The sequence below is a fragment of the Lepidochelys olivacea genome, assembly GCF_965140295.1.
Source record: "Lepidochelys olivacea isolate rLepOli2 genome assembly, chromosome: 2".
NCBI classification, from domain to species: domain Eukaryota; kingdom Metazoa; phylum Chordata; order Testudines; family Cheloniidae; genus Lepidochelys; species Lepidochelys olivacea.
This window is the reverse complement of record NC_140412.1, coordinates 76,776,492-76,794,455: the sequence shown is the minus strand read 5'-3', so window position 1 is coordinate 76,794,455 and position 17,964 is coordinate 76,776,492. Positions and strand designations below refer to the sequence as shown.

The 17,964-nt window shown below is 42.1% G+C and overlaps 1 protein-coding gene across 1 annotated transcript in view; it reads right to left on the bottom strand.

Moving 5' to 3' along the window:
* Positions 1-226: 226 nt before the first annotated feature.
* CCDC178 (coiled-coil domain containing 178) overlaps positions 227-17,964 on the bottom strand; it is a gene marked incomplete at its 5' end in the record, with an annotated part of 366,439 nt that continues 348,701 nt past the window's right edge. The window contains 1 exon segment of the mRNA XM_084618717.1: positions 227-1,753. Coding sequence (XP_084474843.1) covers positions 1,601-1,753 — 153 coding nt within the window. The 3' untranslated portion in view covers positions 227-1,600.

The window sequence follows — 17,964 nt, the reverse complement described above, 5'->3', positions numbered from 1 at the left end:
CTTCTGAGCACATGCTTATTCCTGTGCATAGTGCCACATAAATCCATGGGAAGTTGATGGAACTATGCACAAGAGCCTGCGGGGTTGAGTCCATAGATACCTACTACTGATATTTCATGTTTTTAAAGCATTATTTTGAAAGAGAAGATACTGTATGTGCCATGTACTAAAGCAGTAGGATAATGGTAACTCCATAGCTTTGCTCCCCATCTGTCACATATATTGGGTGGTTTTCGTTCTTTGTAGATAGATAGATAGATACCCTTAACCTTTCATAGACTTCTTTTGGTTACTGATATCTGGTGAGGAGCTGGTTGCCTTTAAAGATTGCTTTTATTTTTTAAGTCAAAAAGTGATATCATAATCTTGCATTTGTGACAGCACAATCATTTCCTTGACAAAAACAGTGTGAGAGCTTAGCAGAGGTAAAATTAAACAGTTGGTAATGGTAAATAAGATGATACAGTGGGTTTCAAAAGGGGAAGCACACAACATATTGAAACAAAATTATCTCTGATAATTGTTACTAATGGCCAAATAAATGCAAGAGTGCCTTTGTTCACTTCTTTCTAAGCATGCATTGTGGTACAAGCATCTCTTCAAAAGTAGTTAAGTATTTTAAAATGTATTCATCATAACCTAGATATTATGAATGATAGCTTTCTCTCTCTCTACCTCTGATTAGCACAACAGTTATCTTCTACTACGTGAAATATTTGCTTATTCCAGGTTTGCTGCTGACTCTAAAAGGTACTCTTTCTGTGTTACTGCATAGGCAAAAGAAAAATATGAATTTCTAGCTAAGTAATTTGCTGCAAACCATTATTTTAACAAAATATGTTTTCTGTCTATAGACTCTACCATTTGATTGGTACTACAATAAACTGGACCAAAATAGGGGCTCAAATTTTCTGGAGGTTCTTTGCCAGGCAAAAAGTTGTTCACTCACCATGCTTTTTTTTTTTTTTGCATAATATTTACCTCAAGCTTGCTTCAGGCTAATGTCTCAATAATTTCCACTCCTTTCTCAGGTCCTTACCACAAAGGACTTGACTAATGATCCATAGACAAAATGAAGCATTTAAATTTATTCATTAATCATTCATCTCCAGCTCATTGAAAACTTTAAACTTCCACAAAATTAAGATAGAACATTGAGGAGTGATTGAGGGAGACAGCTTTCAGTGAGCTAAAAAGATTGGTAAACACAAAAATAAAAGTACATTAGACAGAGTGTCTGAAAGTGTCACATGGGCATAGGTATTGTTACAGTTTACATAAACTTTAAGTACTGAATTGCAAAGCTTTTATTTGGGCCAACACGATGGGGAAATCTGGGGAAGCGTACAGTCACTGTCAACACTGCCAGTAATTATTCTCTCTTCCAATTAATGGTGACATAGATTAATTATCAGATGAGGCAAAGCCAATTGCAATCAGTCACCCAGAGCTGAAATTAGATCGTTCCTGACAGCAGCATGAAAGTCACCTGTTTCATTGTTATGGATTTGCTGTAAGTAAGAGAACGGCAAGGCATGCTGGGAGGTGAGTGAGTTTTTCGTCCATGGAAGTGTGAAATGGCAAACAGGTGAATGTCCAATTACACTGTTATCTGAACTGTGTGACTTTTCTTGTCTTTTACTTCAGCATCCAAGAGACACTGGTTGTTTGCATTGTCGTCTTTAGTAGATGAGCCATCTGTCAAGGAATGCAAGAAGGCAGTGATGTGCTGGATCGTTTTTGACAACTCCCCCTGTTTAGAATAGAAAAGTAAACAAAATCAATAAGTACTCATTACTTTAGAAAACAAAGCATTATTATGAAATCAAACATGTGGAAAAGTTACTAACAATAAAAACAACAATTTCATCTGCTGTTGTGGGTAGCACAGCACACATACACCTACAAAGAAAGATTTAGCCCTAAATCAACTTCTTTAAATCAGTCAAACTAGCTGCATAGACAAGAAACATTTGAAACAAAAACCCCTTTCCATCATATTTAATAGGCAATTTTCTCACATTAATCAATGTTGACAGGAGTTTATGATCAACTGAAGTCAATTTTAGTACTGGATCCTACAAACTGCTGGGCTCTTACATCCACATGAGTACAAGGAGCTGCTAGTGTGCAGCATTTTGCAGGATTGGGACTCTAATTTTGACTACTGCATGAAGAGCTATTATAACAATGAGTTAATATGATTTTCTTAATACTTTCTAATATCACTGCCCCCAGCTTTATTGCGCAGATATCGTCAACACTCCCACCACATATAGTGAAGACAGTATCACCTTACCATGCCTTGACGTATCCACAGCTATTATAGTGGCTATTAATTAATTATAATTAATTATGTTATATCCACAGCTATGATCAGGTTAAAAAAACCTTAATCCTACTATATTATGAAGAAAAGCAAAGCAAAATATTTTCTGCTGCTTCTACAACACTACAGGTTGAGGCTTTATGTCATGTCCGATTAGTCCCTTAAACAACAGACATGACAGACAGGGCCTTTCTGAGTGATGATTATGTCTCAGATGTTATAGTAAGATACAACACTAAAAGCCAAGTGTCTTCAACGCCCCCTACTATCCAGGCACTGCATGGAGTGTGTTAGCACTGTTATGAAACTGAACGTAACCCTTCTGCCAGGTGGAGCCAGCAGCAACCATGGCCAGGTTCAATATCTAGGATTCCTTTCCATCGATACAACACAGAACCAGCTTGAGCCCCACGCAATAACCTGGGAAAATTACACATCACCCCCTTGGTGCCTCTAAGAGGCAATACTTCCACACTAGCAAGCACAGAGTCCGAGTGTAGAAAAGAAACTTTTAATAAAAGGAGGGAAGTAACTCTGAGTTAATTTGGGAAAACACTGTGAACAGGGTTCATAAACATAAACCATGAGTAAAAGACTCACCCCCAAGTAGGTTGGGCAGTGTCCTTTTCCCCTCAGGGTCTTAAGTCCAGCAAACCAAAAGTACCTTTCACATGCCCTACCCTTCTTTGCACCCCACTCACAGTTGCTGTCCTTGGTCAGTGCAGACACAGAGTTCTGCAGAGTTCACCTCCCACCCTGGGTGTGGGGTAAAGAGGCATCTTACTCGCTCCACGGGCCACTCAACGGCCACCTGCTCACCACTCTTGTCGCACTCCTCCACCAGCCGAATATGGGTATCTGTACACTGAAAAATATTTCTCCCAGAATACTCGAGCAATGGTGGTGGTCCTCTGGTCATGTGTGGGATATGCCTGTGCATACCATGTAAAATGGTCAGTTACTACTAAGATGTTCCCAACATTCTTCCTGTCCACTTCTAAAGACAAAAAATCAACGTATACCAGCTCCAAAGGTTTGCTGCTTGTGAAATTCTTCAGGTATGCTGCTCTAGTGGGCAGAGTTTTCCTTTGAACACACCGAGCGCATGTCTCACATTTCTTGCGTATGTCCTCAGCTATCCAGGGCGAGTAGAACCTACTATGAATAAGTTCCGGGGTTCTCTCCATTCCCAAATGTCCAAAACCATCAGGCAGGGCCCTCATGGCCAGGGCTCTGTACTCTTTTGGTAGTAATAGTTGTGTTTGCGGATTTTGTAAAGGATCTGCTGTGATCTGGTGCAGCACTCCCTGTATCAGTTTTAGTTTGCCATTCCCTCATTAGTTGTCTACCCTCAGGGATAGATGGAATAATTGCAACAGCATTTCGCCCCTCTCTTTTTGCAAGTTGTGTGTCATGAGTGTCAGTATCTTGCAGTTGGACTTTTTGCCAATCAGCAGCATTGAGCATGGACAACGGAGACGGGTCCAACACAATATAATTCACAGAGGCAGATGGCACAATTTCAGGAGGCAGGCCCAGAGTTTCTGCAACACAACCATGAAGATTCTCATAGGCCCCTGACTCTTGATAACTTCCATTGCAAATAGCTCTCACTCCATCCATAGGAATCACAGCAATTTCTGATGGCTGCGGACGCTGTGACAATGCATCTGCATCTACATTACTTCTCCCTGATCGGTACTAAATGCTAAACTCGTAGCTAGCCAAACTGGCCACCCATCTCTGCCCTGTAGCATCCAGCTTAGTACTTGTCAACAGGTAAGTTAGCGGATTGTTGTCTGTCCACACTTGAAACGTAGCTCCATACAAGTAGTCATGAAACTTCTCAGTGATGGCCCATTTCAAGGCCAAGAACTCCAGCTTGTGGATGGGGTACTGAGTTTCACTATCAGACAGCCCTTGGCGGGCAAAGGCCACAGATTTACATTTGCCCTCAACTTCCTGTTATAGGACCACTCCTAAACCCTCCAAACTGGCATCTGTATGTAGGATAAATGGCTTGCTTGGGTCAGCAAAGACTAGGACTGGAGCATAAGTTAGGGATTTAATGATTTCTCAAAAAGCCCTTCCACAGTTCTCGTCCCATCATGGTCCAAAGGGCTCTAAGGATTCATAGTGTCTCTGCTCAGGAGGCCTTAAGGACCTCCCCTTACTCTTGGTCTTATACTTGTTTTTGCTGGATGGGTAAGATCATTCAGAGGCCTTACAACGGTAGCATAATTCTTCACAAACCTACGATAGTAACCACTAAATCCAAGAAAAGCCTTAAGCTCTCTGTAATTACTTGGGTGTGGCCATGTAGTGAGTGCTTCTGTTTTATCTGGATCAGTACTCATGCCCTCTTGGGACATGATGTGACTCATGTACTTCACTGATGTTCTAAAGAACTGGCATTTATCAATGGAAAGCTTCAGTCCATAGGCCTCCAACCTATCAAGCACTTTAAGAAGTCTTTCTTCATGCTCCTCCCAAGTCCTTCCAAATACAATCAGGTCATCCAACTAAACCAAGACTTGTAGTAAGTTCATGTCTCCCACAACTTTCTCCATAAGACGTTGAAATGTGGCAAGTGCCCCAGAAATACCTTGAGTCATGCGTTCAAACTGATAAAACCCTAATGGACAGATGAAGGCTGTCTTCTCCTTATCTTCTACTCCCAGAGGGATCTGTTTATATCCACTTCAAAGATCCAATACTGAGAACCACTGGCTTCCCAGCAAACAGTCTAAGGCATCTTGTACTCGAGGCATGGTGTACTGTTCAACCACAGTATGGCTGTTTAGGGTGCGGTAGTCGATACACATCCAGATGTTTCCATTCTTTTTATGGACCACCACAATGGGTGAGGCGTATGGGCTAAGGGACTTGGTAATGATGCCATTTGCAATCAGCTCCTGAAGATGTTGCACATCTTCCATCTCTGAGACAGCAATCTTCCTAGATCTCTCCCTGAAGAGTCAAGAGTCATGTAGTGTGAGGACATTGTTTCATGCTCTCTGTGTATATAAATCTCCCCACTGCATTTTCCACTGAATGCATCCGATGAAGTGAGCTGTAGCTCACAAAAGCTTATGCGCAAATAAATTTGTTAGTCTCTAAGGTGCCACAAGTACTCCTTTTCTTTTTGCGGATACAGACTAACATGGCTGCTACTCTGAAATCTGTTAGGATATAGATATTCAGGCCTGTCTGTAAAGGCCTATATTCTAAGAATTTAGGTGTATTCTTATCACTTTGCTAGTTATAGAGGTATAAAAGAAAGAATCAAAATCACTGTAAGGGCCTTCTCTTACTGTGACAGTCTGAGGCCCTGTTTTAGGCTAAGATCTTTGGCTAAGCAGCAGAGGCAGCCATAAGCTGGGAAGCGACTGGTCACATCCTCACATTCCAAACTAATCACATTGAAATAAGGCAATCTGGGGCTGTTAGAAAGGTGATCTGCTCTATCACCTCCAGAGAAAGGGAAGAGCCTAGAGGATGTAAAAGGAAGTTTAGTTTGATAGTTTTCTGTTCAGTAAGGACTCACTTATCAATGGCTGGGATGTGAAATCCTCATTTCTGTGTTGTTCTATCATTGTAGTTCCCATTTCCCTATTGTTTGTCTGTATAATCTCTGTCTGGTTCTGTGATTGTTTCTGTCTGCTGTATAATTAAGTTTGCTGGGTGTAAACTAATTACAGTGGTGGGATATAATTGGTTAAATAATCATGTTACAATATGTTAGGATTGGTTAGTTAAATTTCAGTAAAATGATTGGTTAAGGTATAGCTAAGCAGAACGCAAGTTTTACTATATAGTCTGCAGTCAGTCAGGAAGTAAGTGTGGGGGGGAATGAGAACAGAAAATGGGGGTGGGGAAATTGGAATCATGTTTTGGTAAGCAGGGGGAATGGGAACAGAGACATAGGTAAGGCTCTGTGGTGTCAGAGCTGGCAAGGGGGACACTAAGGAAGGAAACTGGAATCATGCTTGCTGGAAGTTCACCCCAATAAACATCGAATTGTTTACACCTTTGGACTTTGAGTATTGTTGCTCTCTGTTCATGCGAGAAGGACCAGGGAAGTAAGTGGGTGAAGTAATAAGCCCCGGACCAGGGAAGTAAGTAGGTGAAGGAATAAGCCCCTAACATGTAATCTGATGTTGTGCTCTACCCCTTTTGCACACCCCACGTCCCACTCATGCAGTGAGAATACCCTGAATATTTCACAAAGTTTCTTCCTCAGGCGATCCTTCCACTCCTTGGACAATGGTGAATCTCCAAAGTCAAACTGCAGGATCTATTGCCGGAATTTGAGTTTCACACTGGGGTCTTACAATGGTTTCAGGCTCAAAGAGGTCTGCTATCTTCTGCCTTTGTTTCACAACATTATCATGGCTTGTTTCATTAGTAATCTGTATAATCACCTTTTCCTGGGCTTCAGCAGGTAGGGTTATGACTCCACTGGGGACCAGTACTCCTTCAGGGAGCTCTCCTTCGGCCAGCTGCTCTACCATTGCTAATGCTCCTTTACTGCCTTTCAGCCACATACTCATGACAAGCACTTCTTGCTCCATCCTTGCAGGCACCACTAAGGGGGTCATTCCAGCGTACCTCAATGCCCTCATCGATAGCTCAGACGTCTCCTTTTTAGTGCTCTCAATTTTCCTACAGGCTTCAGCACAAAGCATATAGATCATCAGGGTGTTCAGGTATTGGTCCCCAGCCCATCGTCTGCAGTAATCCATGAGTACCTTGAAAAGACTGGAGTTGGTCCCTGTCAGCACATACACATCAGAGATTCCTTTACGGTCGGGGCATATTAAGGCAGCAGTGTCTACCTCTTCTCTTACTCCAGCAACCTCCTCTGGAAATTCCAGGTACACTATGACATACCCTTGGTAGGGGTATTCATCCATGCTGAGGCCACACAGACCAAGGTTGGTCAGTGGCTGTATAGGCAGGTGCCTAAGCATCCGTTGGTAGAATGACTGAAATATAATAGTCACTTGAGATCCTGTGTCAAGCACTGCTTTACATTCTGCCCCTTCAATCCTCACCGTGACCTCTGCTCGACGCCCTTTCAGTCCTGAGGAGATCCCAGCTGGACAGTCTTTTCCAGGGGAGCATTCAAATCCTCCAGGCCTGGGTGGCCCCCAGCCCAACCCTTCAGCAGTTCCTTGCCCCCTCCCAGCTGATCCTCAGCTTTCCATACACGAAGGAGGGATTTTCTTCATTACAACACTTGGCAGCACTGTGTCCAGCCTGACCACAGAAGAATTGCCCTTTCGCCCTTTGCTCAGGTGGGATGGTGGCTCTAAATGTTGATTTCTCCATTGCCACAGCCAGAGGCTCCTTAAGCTTGGAAGTCTTACTCTGGTCAATGGTCCTTTGCTGCTCATCTATATGTTCTGTTAGAACCTGCACTTGTTCGGCAAGTTCCTCTCTGGTGCTCACCATCAGTGCACTTGGTGTCCGCAGGGGTGCTATGCTGGCTGGCTCAGACGGTTGGGCTTCCCAAAACTCACTGGCAGCCTGCCTTTCTTCCTCCTCTCTGATCTCTTTTATCAGCTGGGAGGAACTCGGAGGATGTTCCTGTTGTTCTCTTAACCAGAGGGGAAGTAGAATCGGGTGCTGATATTGAGTTCTTCTTACAATTTGAGCCAGTCTGGTCTGATCCATCTGCTCAGCAGCTACTGCTCCCCTCTTGACAGCTCCCTGAAGGAGCCTCTCCAGCCTCTGTACATAAGCTGAAAACTTCTTGCCCCTTTGCTGTTGGGAATTAAGGAACTTACAATAACTGTCCTCAGAGCCCTCTACGCTCCCAAAGGTGTGCTTGAGGGTCTCTAGGCAGTCCTTCACACTGACCCCAGGGTTAGTGAGCTTCAGGGTGCGAATCACATCTAATGCTGGGCCCCTGAGGCTCTCTACTAGACATCTTTGCTTCTCAGCATCTGATACAGCGCACTCCTGCAGCATTTCAGTGGTATGTTCTAACCAGGGTTCAAACTCCTCTTCTCCAGGTATTGGGATGGGACCCCCAGCAAATAACCTTGACTTACGATAAGAGCTTGACGTAGCACGGGACAACACAACCTTTTCCAATGTTTGCCCCAGTGCTTTTGCCCGATCATCGGCTGAGGCTGCAGCCCCTGAGCTAGAGGCTGCTGAGCCAGGGCCCAAAAACTTGACATATTAGCCATTATACAAACAGTGATTTCCTCAAAATATAAACACAATTATTTCCCAACTTGGTGAATCACTCAAGATGTGTTTGCGAGGGGTAGTGACCCAGTATCCCGGACGAGCCCCCAAATACATAACCCTTCTTCCAGGTGGAGCCAGAAGCAACCAGGGCCGGGTTCAATATCTAGGGGTTCCTTTCCATTTGTACAACACAGAACTGGCTCGAGCCCCCACCTGGGAAAATTACACACCACCTCTGCATTCAGTACTAACTTGCTTTGTTACCTAACATCAGCCAAGTTGATTACAATGAGCAAACCACCACTCTATCTGCTGAATATCTGAGCAAATCTAAGCAAAGAGGAGCAAACTGTATTTACACAACCACACCCAGATTCTCTCTCCCTCTCCGCTAGCTGTAAGGGAAGCATTCATTCAGACCCTGCTTACATTTAAATAAGAAAACAAATTTACTTATCTGTAATTCTTGTTCTCTGAGGACATGAGATAGGATTACAAGGTCCCTCTCCCACCACCATTAATATCTTCTGGTAAAGTGCCCAGAGCTCTACAGACCATGCATACTTGTCTGCTTTTTCTCCTCCTGGCTCTTCACAGGAGTCTTTGGTAGCTACTCCCTTATTGCGTTATTTTGGGAGCTTCCTAGAAGTGGCTGCCTTTCCAATTAAAAAGAAGGCTTTCAAGAAACTGTTGGAATCTACCTAATTCCCCTATACTTTAGCAGCAGGGCAGGCAAATTGGCTTCTGAGGTATCTTTATACTGCCTTATAGGGCATCTCTCAGCTGCTATCTATTTGGTTTTTTTGTATTTTTGGATACTTAATGTTTAAAATCTGAAACAAGATATTTTATCGCAGGCTGTGTAGGAATTAATTATTCAGCAAAGTCTATTTTATTAGAAAACAACAACAAAAGAAAGTTGAACTCTGGTGAACAATCCAAATGAGCCTGATTGATCAAAAGGCATCAGAAGAATATAATCCTTTAGCAGAACCTGAGGAAATTTCTCAATAAGGCAAGCAGGATGCTGAAAGATAGCCTGGAAAGCCGAAGTATAAGCTATAGCTCAGCACTGCAGCAAAAAGGAGCCTCTCTATCAGCAGCAGCAAAAATGGAACTGACAGAGGCAGTAGGCTACTGTGACACCTCACCAGGTCTTGTGTCTCACTGATTCCATATCAAATTTGTTCAGTTTACATATGATACATTAAAACGGCCAGTCCTGCAAACAACCAGTAGACGGAGAGTCAAGCTGGGTTCTCTCCTTCTCATACATCATCAGTAAAAGTAATGATATTGCAGGTTGCACACCTGTAACTGGGACATAATTTGGCCTGGTATTCCTGGGGATGTTGCATAAGAAGGAATGAATGCAGCTGACAGTCTGATCCGAAGCTGGGTGCGCAGGGGTGACAGTTAGAAAGAAACATCTGTTTTATTTGTAAATTGAGCAAACTTGATGTGGAATCAATGAGACACAAACATGGAATCCCACAATGCAGACACAGTTTGGAATGGAATTAAACTTCAAGGATTCTATTGTGTCTTTACAGCTATTTGTGTCCTCCAGCAGATACAATACCTCCCAATGAACTTGGGCAGGATAGTCCATGTTTTACACCCTTTTAGTGAAAGCAACATACTCTGTTCTCAGCTCACTTGCTGGCCACTGCTGGGAGAAGAGGCTGGGTCGTAGCCCTGAATCTTCTTCCCTTCTTTAGTGTGGCTGGTTCTACTTTAGTGTGGCTAGCCAGGAGCAGTCCTGGTACTCATGAGAACATAAGCACCACAGCTGAGCCCACACCTGAGCAGGGAAGCAAGGAGGGAGAGGCTATTTATACTCCTTCTGTCCTTGTGCAACTAGACGGGAACTAGGCAAACCAGGATGGTTTATCTCAGGGGTTCTCAAACTGGGGGTTGGTCGTGAGGTTATTACATGGGGGGATTGTGAACTGTCAGCCTCCACCCTAAACCCCGCTTTGCCTCCAGCATTTATAATGGTGTTAAATATATTTAAATATTTAAATATATTTAAAAGTGTTTTTAATTTATAAGGGGAATCACACTCAGAGGCTTGCTGTGTGACAGGGGTCACCAGTACAAAAGTTTGAGAACTACTGGTTTATCTGAATCACTTTATTTCCTCAATTTTATGAATAAAATGTTATAAAAATTAGAGTCACTGGGCCAGATCCAGGACCCTGCTCCATCTGCTTTGTGTTTCAGTGCAAAGCAGTTGTACAGCTCGAAGATCTAACCACAAGGGAATCACTGTAATATATAGCAAACCACTCTAATGGCTCTAACACCAGCCCTCTTACACACCCAGTGCAGGGGGCATTACCTAGGGAAAGGGTCATGAAGATGCAACCACGTATCATTAAGTTTAAAAGATAGGAATCTGCACAGTTTGTACTGAAAGCATGCATGTTGTTACTAATAACACGCTATGGGAAGATGATAATTTTCTGTTTTGTGTTTAAACATGTATTTCAGTAACTTAAAAACAATGAAATGCTTTTTATTCATAAACTGAATAGTTTAAATGGATTTTCAAACAGTCTTCTAAGATATGTTGCCTGAAGTTTATTAAAGAGGTAATGCAGCTATTAATGCTTTGGAGAGAACTCTAAGTAAAAGGTTTGACCTTTTCAAACATATACTAATTGCACCTGCTGAAGGTCTAAAGAACTCAAGATTGCATAGCTGAATGGTTTTAAAGAAAGAAAATTATGTTACTTAGCCCTTTATATATCATGTTGTTAGGTATTGGGAGGGGAAAACATTCACTGGAATTTAGAGGAGGAAAAAACTCATTACTACTTTTAACTAGGTGGGCACACTGCCTCTTAGAAATTTTAATGCTGTTTATAGAGGACAACACCCAGAGTGTATGTGTTGTATTCATCCTTGAAGTGAAATGTTTTTATTTTTGTATCTAACTCGACAGAACTACTGCTATTTTAGTCCTAGAAATATGTTAGCAGGATAATCCATGAAGTTAAATAAACTCATTCACATAATTTTGTTTTAGACATTGCCTTTTATTTCTCCAACAGACCAATATCATATAGATCATGCCCTGAGGCCTGCTTATGGCTCCAAGAGATTGAAAGGGCAGCTGTAGTTCCAGCTGAGCCTTCCAAGGCAGCTTTATGCCCCTAAAACTTCCCTTACACTGGAATGATCAGATACCCCAGTTTTATGAGCAGAACCTGAAGGCAGTGCAGCAGAAAGCACTGATACCAGAGGATCTGTCCCATACTTTTTTCTAGGGTCCCTATAGTAAAATGGAGAGGTGGATAAAAAGTGGGACAATGATTCATGAGCAGGTTTGCAAATCAGAACCTGAATTACCATTTGATATATTGGCATTCTTTGTATTTGCTTTGTCATGGCTATTCATGCAAGCCAAGTTTTATTCTTACAAATCCTTCTGGAAAATAAAAAACAGAATTGTAATGGGAATTTGTTTTATGACAAAACAAAATTTATTTTGCATGGAAGCAGAAGTAATTTATGTAGTGGCCATTTTAGCATGCCAACACAGAGAGGGGAAAATGGAGGAAGGTGACAGGGAGATGGAGGAGGAGGAGACCAATGTAAGGGAGGAGCAGGGGAGAAGGATGAGTAGGATTGCCAGGTGTCTGGTTTTCAACTGGAAAGTCCAGTTGAAAAGGGGACCTGACAGTGTCCTGTCAGTATTACTGACCAGACACCAAAAGTCCGGTTATGCTGAGTAACCATCCGCAATCGGGTTCCGCTCTGCTGCTGGGAGGGTGGGAACTGGGAAGAACAGCTGCTGCTGGAGCTGGAGGAGCACTGAGGAGCTGGCCAGCTCCAGCAGAAAGAGGTACCAGCGGCTGGTGCCCAGGAGAAGGGATCCTGGAACGTGTGGCATTTGAGGAGCAGGGCTGGTGGCTGGGCTAATCACCCAGGCCGCCTTCTCGTCCCCCTTTGTGCCCTACCTCTGGGTGCTGCCCCTCATCCTGCCCCAGTCACCCCCTCAACCTCTGGAGCATGGCTTTCCCTCCTCCTCCTGCCCCAGTCAGCCCTCCACCCCAAGAGCCCTGCTCAGCTGGAGGGGGGAGGGAGGTGATGGGAAGAGGAAGAGAAGCAGGAGGAGGGCCTTGAGGGAAGAGGCGGAGCAGCGGCGGGGCCTTAGGGGGAAGAGATGGAGCAGGGGTGGGGCCTTAGGGGGGAAGAGATGGGGCAGGAAAGATTCTGGTTCTTCGTTGGCCACCCTAAGGGTAAGACTAGACAGGACTGAAAGTAGGACTCACTTATCACCTTTGTGGACTGACTGCAGTAGTTGATATTGCTGTGGTTGAAATTAAGATTGTGTTTTATTGTGAGGAAACTCATGTGTTACATGTTGCATATTGCTGTCACCACTGGGACATGGGTGATCTGACCTAGTGTTTGAAGCAGGAGTTGGGAATCAGGCCAGGTCAGATACCAGGAGGTCAGAGTTTGAATGGGCCAGAGGGCAAATTGAGAGTCAAGTGTCAGGAGGTAGGCAGGGTCAGGTTACCAGGAGATCAGAAGTAAGAGACAAACTTGAGAGCAAAATCATGAATCAATAATCAGTCAGGCCAGGCAGGAAAGTCTGGGCAGTGGGAGTGGGCGCAGGAAGCACAAGGCACACAGTCCAGAGCAAGGTAGATCCCAATTGCATGGACAATTCCTGTGCTGGGTTTATAGATTCATAGATTCATAGATATTTAGGCCAGAAGGGACCATTATGATCATCTAGTCTGACCTCCTGCACAATGCAGGCCACAGAATTTCACCCACCACTCCTAAAAAAGACCTCACACCTATATCTGTGCTATTGAAGTCCTCAAATTGTAGTTTGAAGACCTCAAGGAGCAGAGAATCCTCCAGCAAGTGACCTGTGCCCCATGCTACAGAGGAAGGCGAAATAGGGGCTGTGGACCAATTAGGGCCACCAGTGTTCTGCCAATTAGCTCCTAGGACTGGGGTCCTCTGAGTTCAGTTACTATTCTGACAATAGTTACCAGGTCTCTGGGTGGCAGGTTGGAACCTGCTAGCTACACAGAGCCCCGTGGACCAGTTTCCTTGTCAGCTGGAGGCAGAAGGAAGTTCCTTGTTGGAGTCTGTCATTAGCAATGAAAACTGGTTGCATGGGCAGTAGGGTATGGATAAGAAGCATCCCATTTCCGTGCGTTTTAGCATTTGCACTGGGGAACGTCACACTTAACAAACCTTAATCTCCTTTTAAAAGAGTTTTTGTTTATGGAATTAAAATTTAGGGCATATAAATGGAACATCAGAACTCTCTGCTAACTGCAGAAGCCTCTTGTTCACATGTAGAAAGTTTGTGCCAGAGAAGCAGCATCACACAAACATGTTACTGTTGAAGGAAAGTACTGTTCTATAAAGTAAGGCCTATACATTACTTTAAAGAATTCCTTGACAGCATCAGCAGAAACAGTATTGACATCCTCCTCCTCATCACATGGACAGACTGACACACAACCTTCTCTTTCTTCTTGAGCTATTACTATTTAGCTGTAGCACTACTGCAACAGGTCTGTTACACGCGGCAAATAGGCTGCCCTGGTCCAGAGAGCACTGCAGGTGGCCAGATGAACACTTAGCGATCTTCCACTACCAAACACATGTGATACCATTGAAAAAAAATAAACAAAGAACATGTAAATAATTTAGTAAGTGGGCCTACTTTCACACATCCGCTTGCTGATCTCAGAGGCATATAAAGACAGATGAGTATGACTTTTAGGTAATCAAATACAATAACAATAAAATAGACATTTGAAAAAGAGAAAGACAAACAGTTCTAACATGTTGACTAGGAAGAGTGCGAGGCTGTCTTCTGTGTTCTAGTTACATTTTTGGAAAGGGCCTAAGTCCCATTTTCAAAAGCAACTAAGACACCGGAGCATCAGATCCAGTCAAAGTCTATTGAAAGTCAATGGCACTTGGACACTTTTGAAAATGGGATTTAGGCCCCTATGTCAACATGGAGCTTTAGAAAATTTTATACTCCGTCTGCCAATTACCTATTCCTGCATACTGAGGCTGGTAGTCTCTGTGTTGCTCACTCCTATCCCACTTGTGACCAATAACTCTCATAAAATGACCTTCAGAAAAAAGGTGATATGTCCTCCTGTGCAAATAAGACAATCACTAGCAGGTTTTCTGCATGGAGCACATTATGCACTAAATATTTATCAAGAGTACTGGAAGACTCTCTCCTTGTTATCCTTCTTCATGTTCTTCTCTTCTTCACCATATACCTCATGCTATTCCTGCAACTATCTCTTTCCTGAAGAAATAATTTGCACTTTGCCAGCATTAAGTTTTCTTCTCTTTTAAAAGGGGGAAAACTATAATATGTGTCATCCACAGATTAATACTCCCTCTCCATATACTTTAATCTCATTTTATTGCCCTGTGGTAGGACAACATCCTGTACTACATCCTCTGTACTCAAAAGGGGTCCCCTTGTCCTTGACGGATTGCTTTTCCCTTAGTATGAACAAGAGGCTGATATTTCTGTGCAGCAGATAGCTGTGGTCTGCCACTAGCAGAAATGCTAGATTGAGATGACATAGTTATGCTTGTGATGCCCATGTTAGGCTTGTACCCTAGCATCTGCTTGAGGCCTAAACATCTATATATGTTTTGGTTTTTTTTTTGCCAGATCCAGAATTCCTCCACTTCCATCTCTAATTCATTGACCAAAAGAGGCACTTAGTAACATAACAAAGTTTAATTAACACAACAGAAGAACAGACTTCATGACATATTTCCAAAACCACTGGCCAGAGCCAAGACACATAGGTTATTACAGAGTTTTTACACCTTTCTAACTAGGATCATGCATGAAGTCACTCCACAGTTAGTGCACGTCAATGGCGATGGTCAATGGTAAGGACAGAAAACTGGAGACCAGTACGTTCAACTAATGCCATTAATGTACTAACAAAATATGGTTGTTGATGGGACACTGCTTGAAATACGTTGGACTGTATTGCTTCTAGGACCACAGCCAGAGCATTGGCACAGAGTTTATAGTATGGACAACTGCTACCTTCTCAGCTAGGGGTGGGCATGCTCATCCATAGCATAATTACAAGTTTGTTTGTGACAACAATATTGTGAATTTCTTAATCCTTCTGTTGTAAATTCCATCTAACTCCTTCTCTCTCCACAAACCGCTGCCATCCTCTACTGAGAGAATCACATCTTCCAGTTCTTTATTACAGCCAACCTCATCCAAATTGGGAACAGAAACAATATCATGTGACTACAGGCGCAATGCGAGCAACCCATCAACTAACTTTGTTTGCATGAAATGCATGTGGATTAATTTCAATTCAAGAACAAATTTGTAAAAAATCTAAGTCAGTTTGTGAACAATCTACAAACAGAAAAAGGGATGAAATTTTTCTCTATAGTTCGCTAACTTCTGGTAAAATATGTTTAGAGTACACAGACTTTTAATAAATAATAAAATAATAAAAAACAACCACAGCAATAATACCTATAAGGACACAGTTCTTTGTATGCTAAATTATATAATTAATCCTCACAACAGCCTAAAGAAGGTAAGTATTGCCATCCCATGTCTTAAAGATGTAGAAACTGACATTGAAAGACTAAGAGACTTGCTAAAAGCTAAATTTAAAAGACAATTTTATGCCATACTCTTTTTGTTGTTATTTTGTTCATGGACAGCTTCATGTTTTATGCTTTGTGGATGTTGGGGGCAAGGGTTGTTGTGTTTATATTAATCTTGTTTTCAAATCATTAAAATATGTTGCCTTATATGGTTAACATGTAATGTAAGGAACCTTATTTGCATTAAGTTATTCAGCGCTGACTTCAATGGTACACTTTGAGGCCCCAGCTCAGCACAGCATTTAAATACAAGCTTATGTCCCATGCCTGTTTAATAAAGCACATAAGCACATGTTTAAAATTAAGCATGTGCTTAAGTGTTTTGTTGAATAGGGATGGACTGCTGAATGGGGGGCATGAGTGAATAAGCACTACTCAACATGAGAAAGTGATGCAAAATCAAAGCTTTATTTTGTACCTTTTTTGTATTCAGTGTTGTTAAGGTGATTAGAGGTCTCTAGACATGTAGGGCCGAAAAATACACACTGATTATTATTAGAACATGTATGCCTATTATAGAATATATGACTGTGTGTAACAGAACATAATATGAAAAGGAGGACTTGTGGCACCTTAGAGACTAAGACATTTATTTGAGCACAAGCTTTCGTGAGCTACAGCTCACTTCATTGGATGCATACTTATGCGCAAATAAATGTGTTAGTCTCTAAGGTGCCACAAGTACTCCTTTTCTTTTTGTGGATATAGACTAACACGGCTGCTACTCTGAAAGAATAATATCTCCTTTGAAAAATGTTGTCTGTAGCGTCAATGGCTTTTATGTGTATGTGCTGTATTGCTGTTAATATGGATATGGAGCTAGAATTAACATATATGTAAATGTTGCTAAGAATGACATTTAATATCTCACACTTGTAAGTGGGGAAACTAATTATCAAGTGATAGTTTATTAACCACACTCACTTGATTTCAAAATAGATTTAATAAAACACTTAGAATACATTGTTTTAAAATACAATTTTCCATGCTGGCTCAGCGACAAAAACATATTGATTTGTCTATTTGGGGCCCAGGCTTAGGTATAGATTTAGGATCCTGTGCACTGCCTGATAGAGACTTGGGGCCATATGCTTCTGTCCCCACAGAAGTCAAAGGCAAAGGATGCGATTCTGATTTCACACAGTGTAAAATCAAGGATAATTTAAGTCAATGGAGTTATTCATGTAAAACAAATTTAAGAATCAGACCTAATGGGATAAGGATTTGGCTCTTAACATATTTGCTATTGAGGAAATGTATTCTTTTATTCCAGGCACCGTTTCTCAACTTTAGCATATGTGGTTTTGACATATGGGGTTAAGGGAAAATGTCCTTTCCCCTTGCTCAGAAAGTTCAGCTTACTTGGTAACATGCTGCATTTTATAGTGTTTATAAAATGTGCCATAAAAATGCAGTTTCTGAGACATTTACGTCTTCTTTTAGTGTGTCAGTTCAATAGTTTTCCTTATTTCTGTTTAGAAATAAAAAATATTTTTACTGTAAAAACAAAACAAAGTTGCTCATCTTTAATTTGCCTCCTCGCTCTGACATGGCATTCAATTGTAGGAGCACTCTAGTATTAGAAATAAAGACAGAGAATGTGTGTCATTCTGTGTGGTTCAGCGCTAACACTGAAAGCACGATTCTGCTTTCTCAGAAATGTAAATCAGATGCAACTCTGCTGAAGTCAATGGAGTTAAGCTGATGTAAACCAGGAAAATCAGGCTCTGAGTCTTATACGAATGTAACAATCCTTCCCA